At 42.2% G+C, this 19,311-nt stretch overlaps 1 protein-coding gene across 1 annotated transcript in view; it reads left to right on the top strand.

Moving 5' to 3' along the window:
• The first annotated feature begins 544 nt into the window (after positions 1-544).
• The window catches only part of LOC121625943 (VPS10 domain-containing receptor SorCS1), a 154,084-nt gene continuing 135,317 nt past the window's right edge, over positions 545-19,311 (top strand). Inside the window, exon 1 of the mRNA XM_041964276.1 lies at positions 545-1,246. Within this exon, the coding sequence (XP_041820210.1) occupies positions 545-1,246 (702 nt within the window). The remainder of the gene's footprint in view (positions 1,247-19,311) is intronic.

Raw genomic sequence — 19,311 nt, 5'->3', positions numbered from 1 at the left:
TTACCGGAAATCCCTGTTGAGACCTGAAAGGACTGAATCTAAACAGGTTCATAATGGGCAAAAAAAAAAAAAAAATCAGTTTCATTTGCTAAATTAAGCGATTTACTTTCCCTGAAGGGAGGCTGGTGATAAAATCTGCATCACCAGAAAAACTACTAGGAATAGCTTCTCAGAAAATGTAGCTGTGAGGAGAAATAAAAGAGCAGTAGAACAAAATGACTGTATTACCGAGTGTTTTAATTATAGCCGACCATATGGTGGAAAATAACAAATATGGAGAAAGACAGTCCAACATTATCCTCCATCTCTCAGTCTGGATCCTCAGCTCCTCCCCCATGCGTGCAGGGCTTCATTTGATCAAATCCTTCAACTTGGACCACTTAGACTCAGCCGCACTTTTTACAACACTGCATTTGAGCAACGCCACAACTTGCGCAGCAGTCCCCCTTCCACCGCCGAGCAGCAATCCAGTCCCCGAAAAGGCAAAGAGAAGAGTGCGGAAAAGGGCTCCCTGCATCCACAGCATCTTTCTCTGCCGCCAGCAATGGAGAGGGAGGTCATATTTTGTCCGAAGTGGCACGGTGCGCTTTGGTTTCTGCTACTGATGATGCTCTGCTTCTCTCGCGCCGCTAAAGCTGAGATAACTTGCAGGTCATGCCAGCCTGGAAATAAGTGGCGTGCGCAGGAATTACTGCTGAAATTCGACGCAAGTGAATCCGCAACAGGATTACAGGGAGAAGTTTTTGGACGCGGAGACGGGGCAGGGATATCCGGGGCTGCAAGTGCCGAAAGTCGGCGGCTCCGTTGCGCAGGAGGGTCCGCTGAACGCGCTTCGGAGCGGGCGGAATACAAGGAGCCGAGGCTGAAACGGAATACTGACAACTTGCGCGCAAAAGGCGAGTTTGCCAAGATGAAAGTTTCTCATGTCGACACGAGCGGTCAGCAGAAGAGCAGCGGCGCTGCGGGCTTTACCTCTACCTCCAGGTACAGAAAGCGCGCCAGGAGGAACAGCGATGATGGTGAAGTGAGACCGCTGCTGTCATCCCAGAGTGAAGACCCGGGAGAGGGCATGAGCTCGGCGGCTGGGCGCAGAGTGACGCGCTCTGAACTGCGCTGGAGCGGAGAGGAGCGGAGAGCCGCCGGTCCAAGGCAGGAGGAGCTAAAACTTAACAGTTCAACGTTCGCCTTGACCGGGGATTCATCGCACAACCAGGCCATGGTGCACTGGTCCGGCCAGAACAGCAGCGTGAGTTATTTCTTATGTCCACTTTAAGCATCGGTGGCCGTATGCGCGAATCCACAGAGGATGGCGATGCGCGCTCATGGTGGCCGTCAGGTGCGCACACATCACCCTCGAGGGAGAGAAAGTCATTCTCCGTTTAAGATGGGTGTGCGCGTGCGTGTGCGAGTGTGGGATAGGGAGCGAGAGCCCAAAAGAGAGGCACGCTTCTTTAATTAAATTGTCGACTCCAAGTTATGAGATAAAACCGTGCCAGACATCTGTCTTTCACTTAACACCCTCTCACATCTGTGTTTCAACAGCAGGTTGAACGCTTGGGTTTCAGTACTGTGATGAATTTGGTGTAGAATAGCATCAAGAGAATCACAAGGCTGTGCTGTTATTCTGTTTCTGTCGAACTGAGGTGATTTAAGACATAACATTTGATTGCAAATCAAATTGAGGCTTGATAAATGCATGCACTTTTGGTCTGATGAGGGCTTTTTTTTGAAGTAGAGGGAGGCAGAGGGAGAGCGTGGCCTCCAGCAGAGCAGCGAGAGAGAGAAGCTTTATCTCAGGAGCTTCTTCAGTCTGAGCAGCTGAATTGATGTCGGCTGAAAGCTGTTCATGTTGAGCAGGGAGCATCTCTGACCAGAGGGCAGGATTTTCAAGTAGCTCTGTAGGTTTAGGGAGAGGTTAAGCAATTTCAGCCCTCCTCCTTCCTTTTCTGAAGCCAGGTTTCCTGAGCCACAGGCCTAAAGTGCCCGCAAACTTTGAAGCTGCACAGCGGCCTCACTTCTGAGCCTCTTCTCTTGTTGCCATTAGATCCTGCCATGTAGTAGCAGGAATGAGAAGATCAGATCAGCGAGGCAGTTCCTCGTGAGGCAGCGAGGACATTAAAGGTTGCTCCAGATGAAAGCAGGTTTGTTCAGTTGCTTGCTGCATATTTGAGTTCAACAAGGGCGGAGTGCATATCCAAAGCAGATGACCAGCAGCGGGGCTGGCTGTCAAACTTCAGTGCTTTTTCACACACCGTGTAGCTGTCGAACACAAAAAACTGACATCAAATGTGAGATTCATATCTACAGCCATCTTCTCAAGTTGAATGTTTGGGAAGGTTGTTATTTTTATTAATAATAAAAAGACATGCTCATATTTCTCACAGAAAAGTATTGAAAAATACTAAAATACTGTTGGCTGCACCAAAGGATTCTTTTCAGTTTGAATTCAACTACTGATTGTTTGTTCAATTCATCAATTAATTATGTGGATTATGGAAAATTTGTGAAACAATGCTAGTCATAATTTCTCAGCCCAGTGTGATATTTAATGCGGCTTTTTCCCTCCATCCAACAGTCTAAAATGCAGATCTTCAGTTTACAAGTGAAGTGAGAGAAAATCCTTCCAACAGACTGTAGAATCAGAGAATGATTTGCATGTAAAAATAAGTGAAACCATTAATCTGTTTTCAAAATTGTTGCAGATCATTCTTATGATGATCAATGAATCGACTGATTTCACCAAGTGTTGTTTTAGTATCAGTGCTGAAACTGAAACTGTCATATCAACACTGTTAAGGCTACATTTCAAATGATGCAGCCCATGAACGGTCAAGGTTCTTTTATCAATGAGTGTCCACGGCACAAAAAGTGAGCATTTTCTTAATGTGCAGGTGCTGGATGTGATGATGATGTCAAAACAGGTCCGTCACCTGAGTTCAGCGCTTCCAGGCACTCGTGCTCTCTTTTGTCACTCGTCTTCGTCACAGCTCCTGGAATTTCTTAAGATGTCCCCCACTTCTGTGTCAGTGAAAACACAAGATGGGAGAAAGGGAGTGAAGTTGGCGTTAGACAGTGATGTCAGAGATTGTTGTAATTATTTAAACTCAAAGAGAAATCTCTGCTTGAGTCCGCGAGCAGCCTGTCTCGTTTAATGCATTAATGTGTCGTGGATCTACCTCGACAGTATGACGGACAGTGCTGCTGGATGTGCGTTCTGCTCAGCGTCACCCATGCTGCAACTCATTTCATTACAGGTCTTACCAGCTGCCTTTAATGCAGCATTTTCTGACTAGACGAAGGAGAGAAAGAGAAAACCCGTCTTGTGTTGAGTCTGAGCGTGAATTTCAACCTATACAAACATGCTTTATGTTGTATCCCAAGAGATAATCGCAGCCTAAATGCAATTTTAGATTATTGCTTTAAACTTTAATTAACATGGGGAGAAGAATGTCTTCGGGCAGCTTAACCCAAAAAAAGCACTGGAGCACAGTTCAAATGTATTCATTTGCTGCGAGGACTGATATCTCAACACGACTGCTTCTGCTTCAGAGTCAAAATATAATTAGCATGGACTGAGAATCAAAGGCAATAAAACGCATAAAATTGTCTTTTATCCAGCAAAATCTGCCGTCCTGGAAGGAAAAAGTGAGCGTTTGTCTTCAAACTGGGCCGTCCGTGAGTCAGTGTCCTGGCGGTTCCACAACTGCACGGCTCGCTGTTCCACCCACACCACTTAGCCCTGTCTGTAACAAAACCAATTACAGTCAAACACGTATCAGCGGCTCCCATGCCCTCCACTTCGCTTCTGACTGAAATTCCATCCTGCGCCTCAGGTGTTTCTGTGGGTTTGACAAACTACTGTGGCTCATGACAAAAAGTGACCTTACAGTGGAGGCGCAAAAAAAAAAAAATCCTGGAAATGTCAGAAACAGGACTCTCTCCATTTTTAGTGGTGAGGTGGGTTTGGCTTTTCTGCTTCTGCCAATTTGTGTTTACCCTCACAACAAATCAGCCTTCACTATTTAGCAGCCATGTTTGATTTTGTGATGTGAATAAATGCTACTTGTGTAACTATGAAACGATTTGCCCCTATTCTTTCAGTTGACGCAGACAACTTACTGCAGGCCATGCGAGAACAGAGGATCCGACATTAAAAATGTAGAGTTGTTGCTATAAGCAGGAACAGACGTCCTCTGTCTTTACAATCTGAGTCGCTGTATAAATAAACAGATGAGTCAACAGCATGCCACAGAGCTAAAGTGAAAAAGATGCAGATAAGGGCTTCACTGCTCTTAATATTTAACCTTTAAGGCATTTACAAAGCTTGTCTTTTAACCGTCCCGCATCACTGGAAGCCTGTATGTCAGATTGGATTGGAGGATATAATTATGACTCATGCTGAAGCTTCGCACAGCAAAAACAGGGAAACACTCGTATTATTAGTAGAATTACACACACGGCAGCTGAATAGACTGTACCGAATTTAGTACATGATGGAAAAATGTCATGACAAGAAGACAGGGATGCAGACTGTGGACTGTAACAAGCTTCACTTTGGGCGAAGTCCATGATCTGCTCATGACCCAACTTTAGCACCACATCCAGCAGTGACCCAAAGCTTAACCTTCCCCAAACCGACTCACCCTTGATGGGAATGTGACCCGAAGCTTCACTGCTTTATCAGTCTAATTCCAGGATTTACTCAGACTTTGTTTGCAATTAATTTTGTTTGCAGAACCACTTTCTCTCAGTCTGTTTCAGTTACTGATTTCCCCTTGTTGTCTAGAAAGACATCCGATGGCTCTCGGAGAGCCGGTGTGAACTTGTTGCATTGAGCCGTGTAGGTGGACAGCTCTGTCGTGGTGCTGAGGAACGATGTAAAGAATGAATCCTTGTGCAGTTGAGACATGCATCTCATTCAAAACCACCGCTGTCAAACTGTTTTTTTTAAATAAAATAAAAACATTCAAGAAGACTGAATATTTAATCACAAATTAATTTTTATTATTTTTTATGTTTGATTAAACAACAACACTATTGTCATGTTTTACATAATCAACATTTATTCTTAATTACAAGGATATTTTTTATTCCCAAACTACAGGCTCAACTGAGTCTCCACATAATAAGATACAGCAGTATAAAAAACAGGTTTTGTTATTTCATAATGATGCACAATAATGACCAAATCTCCACTGAATAATGCTGTCACATTTGACTGACTGTTATTTTTTGTGTTTGACGTGTTTGGTTGTCAGTTGATTAGCTACAAAAGATTCAAATACATTATGTCATTAGTTTTTTGAGTTTTAAAGTACAGTCAACCTGAAAAAAGGTAACTTTTGGTATACAACAATATTTCATGGCATTATTTGCTTTCAAGACAGATTTGCATGGCAATCAAAGCAGCAAAGAAAGGTGAGTACAACTCACACAAGTATAAGCATGGAGTAAAATAGCGTCAAAAGCTCTTTAGATTGCAGGCAGTCAGCCAGGGATTTAGCTTGTATAACATAAATTAATCAGCATCATAACTACAAACCCAGCAAAGCCGTACATGAAACACCACCTCAGTTTCAGAAAAAGCCACCCAGAAGAGTGGCGGCTGCCTCATTTGTGACAGAGATGAGGTGAGCTCATGAAGTGGCTATCAGAGGTTATTACAATCCTTTGGCATTGAGGAGTCATGAACGTAAAGGTAAAGACAGTTCTTTCCCATTTCCCAGTGAGCTAGCATGACATGTATGGCATCGACAAATTCATTCCAAAAGCAGTAATGTTACTGCCAGATGACCCACCATCGTTTCAGAGGGTTAGAAGTAAGCCAAGTAAACAAAGACCTGTGGAGGAGAAGACTTTCAATTTTAAGATCATGCTGGTCAGTGAGTCTAATTACAAAATACAACCTCTGGTTCTATTTTTCACTTTTCAATTCTTAAATTATGTTAAAATAGGTCTACCAGTTTAACCCTTATCCAATTTTCCTGCCATTTTACACTTCCCTCCCACTGTCCTCCATTTAAATACGTTCATATATTATATTCAATATAAGTAAACATAAATATGTTATATATATTTTTTTTCTTAAAAAAAATTTACTGTAACAGTGATGGGAGGCATAATCGCCTGTTTGATGTGTTTGCTACATTTCCCTCTGGTCCAGCGAATAGCAGTGTGTAGGAACATTATCTGTAACACTGATTGATGAGGAGTCATTCACTCAAATGGCACGTGCCAATTAAAACAAGAAGAAGCTGAATTTATATGTCCTTTTGTGTTTTCATTGATATAAAGCAGGGATGTCCACAGCATTTCACTTTCATCCAGGTGTCTGATTCTGACCGCCTGACTGAAGTCACTTCATGTAGGAACTAGTTAACTCATTTAGTCCTTGTTGCTCTGATATTTTAAGGAGGAGTCACCGTGTGTAGCCTTGTCTAAATGGAAGGGGGGGATGTGGACAGTGGTGGGATGGGGCACTGCAAAATTTCCCTGATTTTCAAATCCCAGTGTTCATTCTGGTAAGATTTAAATCTTTCTTTTATATAAAAGCAAGATTCAAACTTCAAAAATTCAAATTGGAATCTTGAGAAAAAGGATGATGCTTCATAATCAAGGTCGATATTGTATAATATATGCAGGTGAAGAGGCTGTTTCAGTAACTTGCAAGCACTGTTAAGGACTGGTTTAAACTGATATGGGTATGTAGCTTAGATTGGAGGCAGTGAACCAGGACAGCTTTGGAGCATCAATGGCATGTAACATTCATGGCCCTCAGTTTCAGAAGCAGCCACAGAGAGTGGAGTTGTTCACTTGTCTTTTCTCGCAGCGGGGGTTAGAAAACTAAGATGGTATTTTTTAGCTTTGTCTCATACCTTGGGAATGATTAATACTTAAACATGAAGAAAATGATGTTCTCTTGAGCTTGATGCTCCAAGCTAACTTGACTTAACCATGCTATGACACAGTAATTATAGGCTACAGTATGTTGAGGATGTGGTGTGACTGTGCACACATCACACATTGTTATTACTTGTTTAAAGTATAGTATGAACGGTTCATTTGTCACCACCCTGATAACAAATATGGAATCATGCGTACACGTATTGGTATTATCTCTGAAAGTTATCTTTCAAAAGGTGTGTGAGAGACGTGGATCAGGAGAGGAGTAGGCCCACAGAGACCACTTATCTATCAGGCCCAGGATTTTGTGCCACACCTCTGACTCGAAGTATGAAACCAACTCTTCCTGAAGAAGGACAAGGACTGAAGCCATAAAGGTTCAGCGTGCATCTCATTGTTAGCCATGTTAGCCTCAAGGTTCTAAGGATGACATGTTCTACAATAGCCAAAAAGCCCTGAATGGAAACAAGTGTAATAATAGATGTGTAAAAATTACATTTTTGAGCCCACTGTATGTGATACCATCTTTCAATATATCCTGACGGTGTAAGTTTGTGGAATATCAGACAAACCTTGTGTAAACTGGTGGAGTCTATGTGTCGGTTTAAGTCTCTTGGTGGGATCTGGATGCTGGAGTTGAAAATTGCCATGTGGCTTTAATTAACCCCACGTTGAAACATGTGACTGCACCACTCAAACTGCAATATCATCCTGTGTCAAGAAGTCATTGACGTTATGAAAAAGTAGCCAAATTCATTAATTCAATCTGTAATTACTGGAGCGGTCCAGGAAATAAAGGCACTTCGGAGCTCCCATCTACAGTTATTGAAACAGAGAGAGGAATGAAACAGATCAGACATATACCTGCTGAGGTCTTGGCACTGGCAGAGTGGCACTGAGAGTCTGAGAAAAAGGTTACAAAGCACAATCTCGCCATGGGGCCGGTGGCATATTGCTCAGATGGATGTACAACATGCACTGGAACAGTATTATTTACATTATGAAATGTCAGGCATTGAGTGCTTTGCTCTGTCACTCATATTGATTCAGGCTGACATATTGTCTATCAGCCCAAGAAGTTTACTCTTGAGCTTTAATGCTGCTAGAGACAGGCCATGTCCTGCTGGAACATGTCTAATAAAAGCAAACAGAAGCATGTAAATTATACAATAAATCTCTGCAGAGACAACAGTTGTGTCTCAGTTTTTCTCTCACTGACATGCAAGTCATATATAAAAAGATTTTGTCACCAATTAATGCAGAGCCGATCACTTCGCAAATGCTTTAAGAAACTCACCCTTATGCTATCTGAGCCTCGCACCACCTCTCTGGGTGTTGAGGGAAAATATGCTTGTGCATGCGTTCTCATAGCCATGGCAGCATTCAGTTTACTGCCAACCCCAGATTTGTTTCACCAAAGTCATGTCTCTCCTGTGCAGCTATCTTCTCCCTGCACGATAAAGCCTTCAGAATTTGATCATTTCCAGACATTTGAAGGGTGTCGCTGCCACATGGGGTTGCAGGGAAATCTATAAATTGAACACATTTGCAACCTGCTCGTCCGAGATGGCAGAAGTCAAACATGCAGTTTAAGATTTGTCCTGCAGGAGTAAGTGGTGAGGTTAGAAGATAGTACAACTCACCCTTTGATATTCCAGGAGGGGGATGCTCACTTGGAAGGCGGGGCGGGGGTCAGCAATTGTATCAGGGGTGACTTTAGCCTTCCCTGCCCCTCAGCGGCACATCTGGCCATTCTAGACTTCACATATATCACTCTAACCTCTGCAATGGCTGAGCTTCTCTTTGGAAAGGTATCTTATCACAAATGGTAGTGATGATGATGATGATGGTGACGATGCGACTCACAGCTGGTTTTCCAGGTCTGGGTCAGTCAGTCTCGAGCAGAACAGCGTCAGTTTTGAAAGGAACTGCTCAAAGTTGGAGATTGTTGCTTTGCAGCTCAATGATTTGGTTTTGAAGGTGCTTCAGTTGGTTCCACGTTAAAGGGCCGAGCAAATGTGTTCAACTCCTTGCACAGTGTTCCCTCGTTCCGGCTGCACCTGCCACAGCTTTAATTTCACTTCAAATGATTTCACATTTGAAAGCGTGAGGTTCAGCTCTGAGAGGCTCTTGGTAATGTCCACCGTGAAGGTCAAATCACACAGACGCGCACTGTCACTGAGTTTCCACGACAGGTTTTCCGCTCTGAAACAGTTTTACTTTTAGCAGCTCTACAGCAGCTACAGGGCTCTCCTTCTTCGCTATTGGCTCACTCGCCACAACACTTGCCCGCACAACGCTGTCTCTGTCAGATTGTGGTCTAGTGAAAGCTGCTTGTTGAGCTTGTAGAGTATTAACTTTGTCTGAGTGCATTTGTCCTTGCAGCTCATCCAGTTTAACGTGTTTGTACCTGTAATGGCTCTCGAGGCTGGACCTTTTCATCACTGCGACTGTGTCACCAAACACTGTCGTAGGCACACAGGCTCGCCTTTCACTTCAACGAAAGAAATAACTGTTTGTCCATCACTATTTTATTTATTGCTGAAAAAAAAGTTTAATTTTTGTTATTTATGAATTCATGGGCTGGATCAAATGGTGTAGCGGGCAATATAGGGATTGTAGGGATTGCCATAGGCGGACGCCAGAGGTTCCCCACCCCTGTTTTAAAACAAACTGGAAATGGAAATATAATGGAGTGCAGTTCATTTAAAAAAAAATCTATTTTCTTATTCATACATAGGTACATAGGTTTTTGATGGCGATTAAATTGCCCCAAAGAAGCTGTAAACCTAACCATGATGGCAAGAATGTCTCACGTCTACGTCTCACCTTAAAGCTATCAACAACAAGGGAAGTGAAAATCTCATTAGAACCCAAAAATAGCCTCCATATTGTACCGTTTAGAGATTATGTTGAGCACTGCACTTCTAGTGTTTATTACTGAGTCAACAGAATCTGCAAATATTTTTCCATTTTATTTCTTTTTTGAAAAATGATGAGTCTTAGTTACTTTCGTTATTCATCATAGATAATAGGTTTACATTATCCAACCCCTTTGAGCCAAAGGTGTGACCATGTGGGACTTATCCTTCGGTTGGAGGAGATGTAGCATCAGTGTAAGTGGATTTGGTCACATTTGATATACTAAAGGCCTTAATTAGCCAGTTCCTCATTACTTGTGCTTTTATTTTCTTAAATCTGTGCCCATGTATCTTTCTTCCCCCTCTCTCCTCGCTCACTCTCCAGTTTGCTCTCACGCACCTCGTATCTTAGCCACACTCATCCCATGTAACGCTACAAATCACAATGTGAGCTTACAAATCAGCTTGTGAACATCCAGTTGCAACATGAGTGCAGTCTAATCTGTGTGCTTTCAGACCTGTTACTTAACACATCCTGCTGAGAGGAGAGAATAAAAAAGAAAAAGCCACATCGAAGCAACAAGCATAACTGAAGCCACTGTGTGGGCTAAGCGATCCTTCGGGTATGTGCCTAGGAGTGATCAGGCAGGCGGACGGTGTCACGCTCCGCTGAGCAGCATTTACTTGCCATCAGGCTGCACATGCCCATAAACAAGCTACGTTCCCAGTCCCTCTCTCTTTCTAGAAGCAAAAATCCCACGTGAAAATCTCACAAATAAGTCATTATTTAGTCTGAAGTTATATGCTGTAAAAAACTCTGTCTCTGGAGTAGTCAGAGTCTTCCTGTAGGCAGGTTCGAGACAAAAAATATTCACTTTCTGGGTTATTCTGGGCATCCTCAGCCAAACCTGTGAGGCCTCAGGAATGCACACTTTATTTCCGTAAGTGCCCTTAGATGCTCCTGGGAGCATCGTCCTTATTGTTCCCAACTTCCTGTTTCTCCCTCTTAAGTTCTTTTTCAGTCATGCAATGAAAATATTTCGGCTCATGCTCTTTCACAGTCCACTCAGTGTGTAGCCCCTTCAATTTACAGTAAGCGAGGAGAATGTGTCTTGTACTGTACACACAGAAATTCAGTCGTTCAGGGTGGATGACAGAGCACCTTTTGAAGTAGGCTGGTGGTTTATGGAAATCCTTGTAGTAGTAGCAGTAGTGGCATTTGTAGTGTTTGTCTCATTCCTTGCATTACATTTATTTACTGATGCTTTTATCCAAAGCAACTTATGCTTTGACCCATTTCACTGCAACCCCAAGGAAGGAATAGCAAGTCAGTTGGCAGTAGTTGAACATAGTGGGCAGGCTTGGGTGTATAGTTTGACCATATCCTGGATGAAGGATGGATCTGAGCCATTCAATGTTTGGTAAGTGTCTTGAACTGGATCTGAGCAGCCAGCAGTGGCCAGTGCAGTGTGGAGGAGTGGCATATTGTGGGAGAGCAGGGGCAGGTTGAAGACCAGAAGAGCTGCTGCATTTTGGATGAGCTGCAGAGACTGGATCACACAAACAAGTACACAAGCTAGAAGAGAGGTGGAGATCTCGAGGCACAAGATGACAAGCACCTGGACCAGATCCTCTGCCACCTCCTTGTTGAGAAATAGATGTATCCTCCTGGGTTTCTTGCAGTCTGAGCTGGGGACACTACAGAGTTCTCAATGGTTCTGATCATTGACAGGTGAGGCAGGTTGAGCTTCAGGTTGTGTGCAGACTTCCACCAAGAGATGTCAGCCAGCCATGCCAAGATTTGAGTTGCCACCTGGGTTTCAGACCCGGGAAAAGACTAAAAGTAGTTGAGTGTCAGCAGTATAGCTGTATATAGCTGTGGTAGGAAAAGCCACGTGAATGACTAACAGAGCTGGGTGACTCTGTGTAAAGAGAAAAGAGGAGGGGACCCAGAACAGAACCCTGAGGGACCTCAGTACTCACGCTACAATGCTCAGACGCAGATTCTCTTCAAGTTAGTGCGGTCATTGAGGTAGGATGTGAACAGGGTGAGTGCAGGGCCAGCTGTCAAAAAGCGATCAATGAGGTGGGTGAGATAAAGAGAGGCGAGAAGAGACTGACAGGTAAGGAGGTCCTCAGACCACTTGGATTTCTACCATTTTTTTTTTCAGCTTCCATACGGTGGAGTATGAGTCAGACAACCAGGGAGCTGGTGGGGTCAGATGAGGCTGCCGAGAGGTGAGAGGACAGAGAGAGTCCAGGGAAGAGGACAAAGTAGAGGCTGTCTGTGGGAGATTTGAGAGGCATGAGCGCTTAGGTTTTACCAACATCTTCTTACCTGAACGATTTAAAAGGTTGATTGCCAATGACTCTAAAATGACACATATCACTGTTAGAGAGTACCTCTGTCATATTGGACCATTGTCCTCATGGGGTTTAAGTTGTGAACCTTTTGCAGTTTGCTTAGGTTTCGGCACCAAAACTACCTGGTTTGGTGTAGGCATCAAATTACTTGATTAGGTTCAGTAAGAGATCATGGGTTAAAATAAGTATGGTATGGTTACGTATGTGACATAAGTGTGTTATGCAACTTAAAATGGATCAAAATTGACTTTCTGTCTCACACGGGACATGGACAGCGACCTCCCCTCCATCCACCCCACCTTCCATTCTTGCTCTTTATACTACATCTCCAGACTTCCGTCTTTGCTGCTGCCATAACTACGATGGCCACTATAGGTCCACACTAACAATAAACATAAACATGGGTCGCAATAATATACTTACACTGCAACCTATAGTACGGTTGTTTTACTGTGTTTTACACCTCGTTGTCGCTCTTGTAGTTCAGTTATTTTCCTTCTACCTGGGCAGATGGTCGTGATAGAAACCTGTGCTATGCACAAGAGCCAGGCTAGCTGTTTTCCAACACCTTTTTATGCTATGGTAAGCAAATCGCCTCCTGGCTCCAACTCTATACTTCACACAGAAACAGTGGTGGTGTTGATATTTTCATGAAGAGTTATATGTTAAGCATTTTCTTCAACAATAACTCAGCAACAGCTTTTTGTAGAGAGGACACTAATAAAACAATAGCCAAGAGTTTCCCTGTGATCTTCGGACAAGTTACTGAAGGAATTTTGGAACTAAAGCTGAAATACGGCGCTGTTCATGAAGTCATTGGACATTTCAACAGACAAAAGTAGTTGTGTGCCATATAATATGCGACAACTTTTTCCTGAAAGTTTTATAAGCCTACATTGCTTTTTGCTAATAGGAGCTTACAGAAATAAAACAGTTGATACAAGATTTGCTAGCTTTGAGACGAAGCGAATCTATGGCTCCTAGTGATGTGCCTAAAGTAGATACAATACATGTAATGCAGTGCCATAATGTCCTCACAAATATCAGTGCACTGTATTTTCTGGTGGCATTACTGCAGCTGCCCCACTGCTCTGTGATGTGATTGACACTTTGATGTGAATGATGGTGATTGAGGTGATGGGTTTGTGGGAGAGAGGAGCTCTGCACACTATTACGGGACTACTGAAGCGCAGCTTAGAGGCTGAGCTGCAAGGTGGAGCACACTCACAGATCAGATTTCGTCTGGACATTTGTGACAGTAAGGGGAGCAAACGTAATTTATACACCACACAGAGAGTATTAAGTAAGAGCGAGGAGTGAAATTTACTTTGGAATATCTGAAAAAGTCAGATTTGCCGGATGGGGTCATGGAGATATAGCTGATACCCTCTGACTGCAAATTTTCAGTCTGAGGCACAAGGATTCAATTGCTGGTCATGGTGTTTATATATTATCTGCTTCCTTTGAAACCTCTTCCCCCTTGTAGCAATTCAGATTGACAAGGATGATTCTCGTAGCTATTGCAAGGCAGTCAGAGGTCTTCTTTCAGGAGGCAGAGAGTCCCATCTCACCCGCTGATCAGGTTCAGAATTGTACGGGACATTTGTGTGGCACAAATTGAATCCCTGGCAATCTATAAACCATGGCAATGTGTCCGAAAGTGAAGATGAAAAAGGTGTTTTTCAAGAGCCAGGCACGCTGACTGAGAGAAGCAGATGAGATGGCCGGTCAAGTTAATTGACCAAGTCTGATATAACATGGAGACACAGAGTGGTAGAAATAACCCAGAAAGACCCTGAACAACACAGAGAAGAACGGCGAAGGATCTCTCTCTGCTTTTCAACAAATGCTGGTTGTTGTTTTTGATGAGCAGTTTTTTTTCCTGCTCTCTTTGCGTGTGCATCAAAATGAGACTCACTAAGGGACCTTGCATTGCCCACTCGTGCTCTTGAAATTGACATGGCTCACAGAGAATACTTAACGTTCAAAAGTAAAGACAACTGAGCCTTGTTCATTTCCTCTACTTTTACAACAGCCCACACACTCCCTGGCTCTGCATGCACAGATGACCCAATGTAGCATTTCACAAATCCTTTAATGAGTCCGTATCACAATGCTATTCATTATGATCAATACATTCCCCAGCTTCCCTGTACAAATGCTGCTGCTTGAAAAAGTACAATACAAACAATGCTGTTTAGAACTTGTGCTAAAATTCATTATTTCTCATTTTTCTCTTATCTTGCTGGGTGGTGAAGTTCACACAATGTTTCTTTTCTCTGTGAGCTGCCAAGGTTGTTAAGGGCTGGTTTAGGGCATCCATTGTGGGTGCATGAGCGTGTAAGTGTGTGTGTGTGTGTGTGTGTGTGTGTGTGTGTGTGTGTGTGTGTGAGTGTGTGTGTGTGTGTGTGTGTGTGAGAGAGAGAGAGAGAGAGAGATGTAGCACTAGCTGCAGAACCACAGAGTACTATACCTACTATGATCAGCCTAGCAGTAGAGAATGCCTCCTGTTTTGAATAGTCATAATTTATCTAATAACGTCATTAGAAAAGTTTCAAATAATTGTCTGCTATAAGGTCTTTGTTCTTAGCCTACTTATAATTAAAATCTATGAAACATGACTGTATCAAACACATGCCATTTAAAATGCTTATTTCAGTGTGTGACTAATAGCTCAGTTAACACCTCTGTTTACTGCATAATGCAACATTAGTGCATTAGTGCAGCAAATCAACACAATGAATTTTAATTGGTAATGTGAAAGTCAGAGTACACAATCCAGAAATAGACACTTAAAGCTGATCCTGTAATTATGATGTTTGTTGATGGAAAGATAATACGGAGACAGACAGAGAGTCTTTGTAGACAGGCTGATCAGTTTTACGGCTGTAATAGATGTTCCCTGCAGGCTGCAGGGATTCAGTACAGCTGAATGTCAGAATGCACTTGACTGCTGGGAGAGAAGCTCCTTACGGCTTCACCAACATGCTGGGGGTAACATCAGTCCTGTGAGCTAATGCGGCTGCATGGACGGAAAAGGAGAATTAACGCTATAAACCCTTGGCTGTTTGTGCTCGCATTCCACTCCCTTTATCTGCAGGTTGATGTCTGAGCATCAATTTGAATAATGAGGTAGGCTACCAGAAATGCCACCAATCAGCATGTGATTTATACTATATATGTTCTACTGCACTTTATAAAAAGTATATATATTATAATAAGCAAGTATGCAAATTGAAGTAGTTTTCAATTCTTGCTTGTATGTCCACTGGATTTCACCACCCATCAGGTATCTGTTTATGGATGGACAGAGGAGAGAGAGTCATTGTTCCACAGACATAACATCCATGTTGATGGGCCGTTCTCAGCCTTTGTAGTGTCAAAAAAACAAAACAGACAGTTTTGATGGATTTGATGTCACTCCTTTTTTTGTTTCTTGTAGCCCTAGATTTCCCATCATGCTTTGGGTCACTTGAGGATGAAGTACTACATACTAATTCTAAGCAGATTTTGAGTATATATAAGGCAAAATAATGCATAAGAAATGTGGTCGATTTTTGAGTTTGCTGTTAAGGCACACTATACTCCCACAGTGCAATACACAACAAATGTAATAAAATGAAAAAATAAAAATGTAGGAGCACTTCAAAGCTGAAAAAAAAACTAATAAATTGTGCATGGTGGTGAAACAGTTCCCAAACAAACTTGTAACAAAACAAAAATTGATGTCTAGAGCTGGTAAAGAGGTCTGAGAAGGTATTTTATTAAAAAAAACTTTAGCAATACATGGCTATTCATTTTAAATGGAGGTAAGCACACGCCTACAAGTTTCAGCCTTTAAGGCCTTCTTCAGGGCAAATACAAGATGGTCGCCTTTGAGCTCTTTTAGCTAAGGGGGGCAGTCACGTGATCACTATGAAAGTCACATGATTAGTATAAGTAGATAAAGTCACATGACAGGCCATGCCCAGCAGAGGAAATCACAAGTGAAAACAAGCACAATCACAATATTTGCAACATCTCAGTATTTAAGTTGTCAGTACAAATAAGCCACCATATTCAGCAGAAACGAATCAGAAGTAGTCAAAAGAGCTACAAATATACACACAAGCAACAAATGTACACAGCATCGTAATATTCAGTACACAAGGGCAAAACAGCAAACAGTGATTTCTAAATAAAGGGCAGTTACAGAAACAGAGACAAATGGAGTTGCCTCGATTCAGTCCTGGGTATTGCATAGCTTTCAGTGTGTATATCCAAAACGATTCTCTTTGTTTTCACACCCGAGCAGCACTCCTGGCAAACCGTGTTTCTTCTTTTGACTGAAAAATTGATGTCTGTTTGTTAAGTTTCACCAGCACGCTAGCTGCTGTAACAGTAACCTACGGTGATTAGCATGGTGTATATACTGTAGAGATTTAGAAGTGTGTAGTGTAAATTTGGAGCACAGCTGTGGTGTCCCACATCCATGTTACATACTAGTTCAAAGCAGATTTTGAGTATAAAGTGTGTTCACACAGGATAGGTAGGAAAAGCCTGCTTTGACGCCATCGTGTCGAACATTAAAAGAAGCACGACTAGTTTGCATCACGACACAGACATGAAGTGGTCTGATCCCGTCCTCACCAGAGGACAGCCAGGTCAACTGTAGAAGCAGGGTGTCACACTCATATTTGTGTTGGTTGTTAGTAATTATAACAGGAGCAAAGATGGAAGTCAGGTGACGTAGTATAAAGAGCAAGGAAGTCCGCATTCGGTTTCACAGCATTACTTATGTGAGGATGAATGTCCTCTAAAACGAAGGGCCGCCTTCGCTGCGGCTGGTCGCTGGTACCCGCCAACAGCGATGTATGTCTATTGTGAGTCATTGGCAATGGATCTGTTCAGTCGTTAAGGTTTGAGGATGTGTAGATAGCCCATAATAGTCACTGGTGTCTGGTCCTACAGGTGTAATTTACACTCACACTAAAATATATAGATAAATAAAACATTTGCTAAATGATTTTACAGAAAATGTGTTGACACTTATTCATGCAAAAGAATTTGCAGGGCAGAATGTTTTCAAAGCCGGGACTGTCAGTACCTGATAACAGAGTCACTGAGTAATTTGTGTTGCTCTGCCCCATTAAACCTCTCTAAATATTAGCATTTTGTGGTATGTGATGATAAAAAGGCTGTTGCATCGTTAAAGATTTATGCCTCACGGGCTCCTCCGTCACTCAGATTGTTCTATTTTCTTGTAGCTGTAAGACCGATGGCGGCTGAAGAGCCCTCTGTACCCTGGAAATCTGTGGAATCACAATGACAAAGCCGCTGCAGTATTGACTGAATGGGAGACATTTTACAAGTGAGACAAGGATCTCGTCAACAAGCGCGAAGTCATATATTATATGTTGTCCAGTACAAAAGGTGTGGGCAGATCAAGCTGTCCTACATTCTTGCTGACTTTTGGCACCAGCCCTCCATGAACAGTCTCAAGCTTTTTTTTTCTGCCTGTGGCAATACCCTGCAAGAGGTGTCCATGTGTTTTATGAACCAAGAATACTTGCCTAAAAAAATAAATCACTTCCTGCTCTTTGGCAGGCCCCATCTGTGTATAGAGTCATCCTTGAAAAGACACACCAGGGACAGATGAAGACATCTGGAGATACAGTACCTGCCACATCTGCTAATGTCTAAACACATTTACCTCAACCCTGTCATTACCATGTGATTTAGCATGTATCCCTCGGATGATGCTTTGATCGGCCCAGCTCTCCTTGTCACGGCTCTTGAAGCCGGCATCCAGCCATCAGAGCCCATTACACAGCAGCAAAGTAAGACTGTTGACACCAACCGCAGCGGCAGCACTGGATCGCATTTAGAAAATATCCACCCGCTATTAACAGCTCAGAAAACTGCGAGAGGAAGTCACATATTAGCATGTCAGTGCACACTGTACATTCTGACAAAAATGATTTCTTGCACAAACAAATGTGGGTCAGCTAAAAAAGCCTTGAGGGGTTTGAATTACCTGCATTACAACTGCTCACATGGCAGTAGTTCTGTCAGTCCAATAACAGGGGTGTGTCATGCTCCCCACTCTGCTACTCGAAGTCACTCTCAACAGAAATGTAACTGTTTTTTCTATTATTAAGCAATCAAAATTAATGAATTAATGTCTTTCGACAACCATATGGGTGGATGGATGGACAGAGGTATATGCACTATTCACAGCTCACCAAACCTGCAGAGTCAGTAAATACCATAAATTCTCAAACAAATGAATGCACCACAAACATAACTGCAGTACAAAAGTAATGTGTCATTCTCACCAACCTTCTTTTTAACAGAGATTCAGATCACTCTCTTTTGACATTCTGCTCTTTACTGTCAACCTATCACCAATGCAGAATGGCAAAGTAGAAGTAGTTGACGAGATAAAGGTAAAAAATAAACAAATAATCAGGAGTATATAAGACAAGGATGATCAGAGAATCAATAGATAGATAAAAAGCAACTAAACTCACATACATATATTAATACATACATACATTAACCGCGACCAGAGATAGACTGTCTCAAGCAACATGACACGTTGGTGTGATTAGTAGTAGCAAAAGCAGCAAGTATAATACATGCAGAGTAATGTGATACCATCAGATATAGCAGTGTACACCAGAATGTGTAATTATACTTAGAGCTGCCTGTGTTAAGATGAAATATGAGAGCATTATGTAGTAAACAGTACAACATAATGAACAGTGCAGTACGGCAATATAGAACAGAATGAATATATGATAATATGTAGTATGTATTTGCTTTGCAGTATTAATATATAAGACCAACAGTGTCCCGAGGAAGTTAGGGGGAAAAAATATATATATACAATGTTTATGACTGAATGAAAACTGTATTTCTGCTGAGAAGAGAAACTCATCTGTGAAAATGTGCATTAAGGAAAAAGTTTTGAGTTAGCATAAATAGCATTTATCATCAGTGGAGAATTAACAGTTAATCTTTTTCATAAAATATGATAAAATGTGCTTAAAAAGGAAAAGGAAAATTAGGAATACAGATTAAAAAAAGAAGTAAAGACTCATCTCAATATAAGCTTTCAAATCATAAGGTAGATAAAGGCCCTATAGCAACAATTTGATAGGGACAAAGTTGGATCCACATGCCTTAAAATCTCTAGTTT

This window comes from Chelmon rostratus, chromosome 3, assembly GCF_017976325.1.
Source record: "Chelmon rostratus isolate fCheRos1 chromosome 3, fCheRos1.pri, whole genome shotgun sequence".
Lineage (NCBI taxonomy): Eukaryota > Metazoa > Chordata > Actinopteri > Chaetodontiformes > Chaetodontidae > Chelmon > Chelmon rostratus.
Note: the sequence above shows the minus strand (reverse complement) of the source record. Positions and strands in the feature narration are given on the sequence as shown.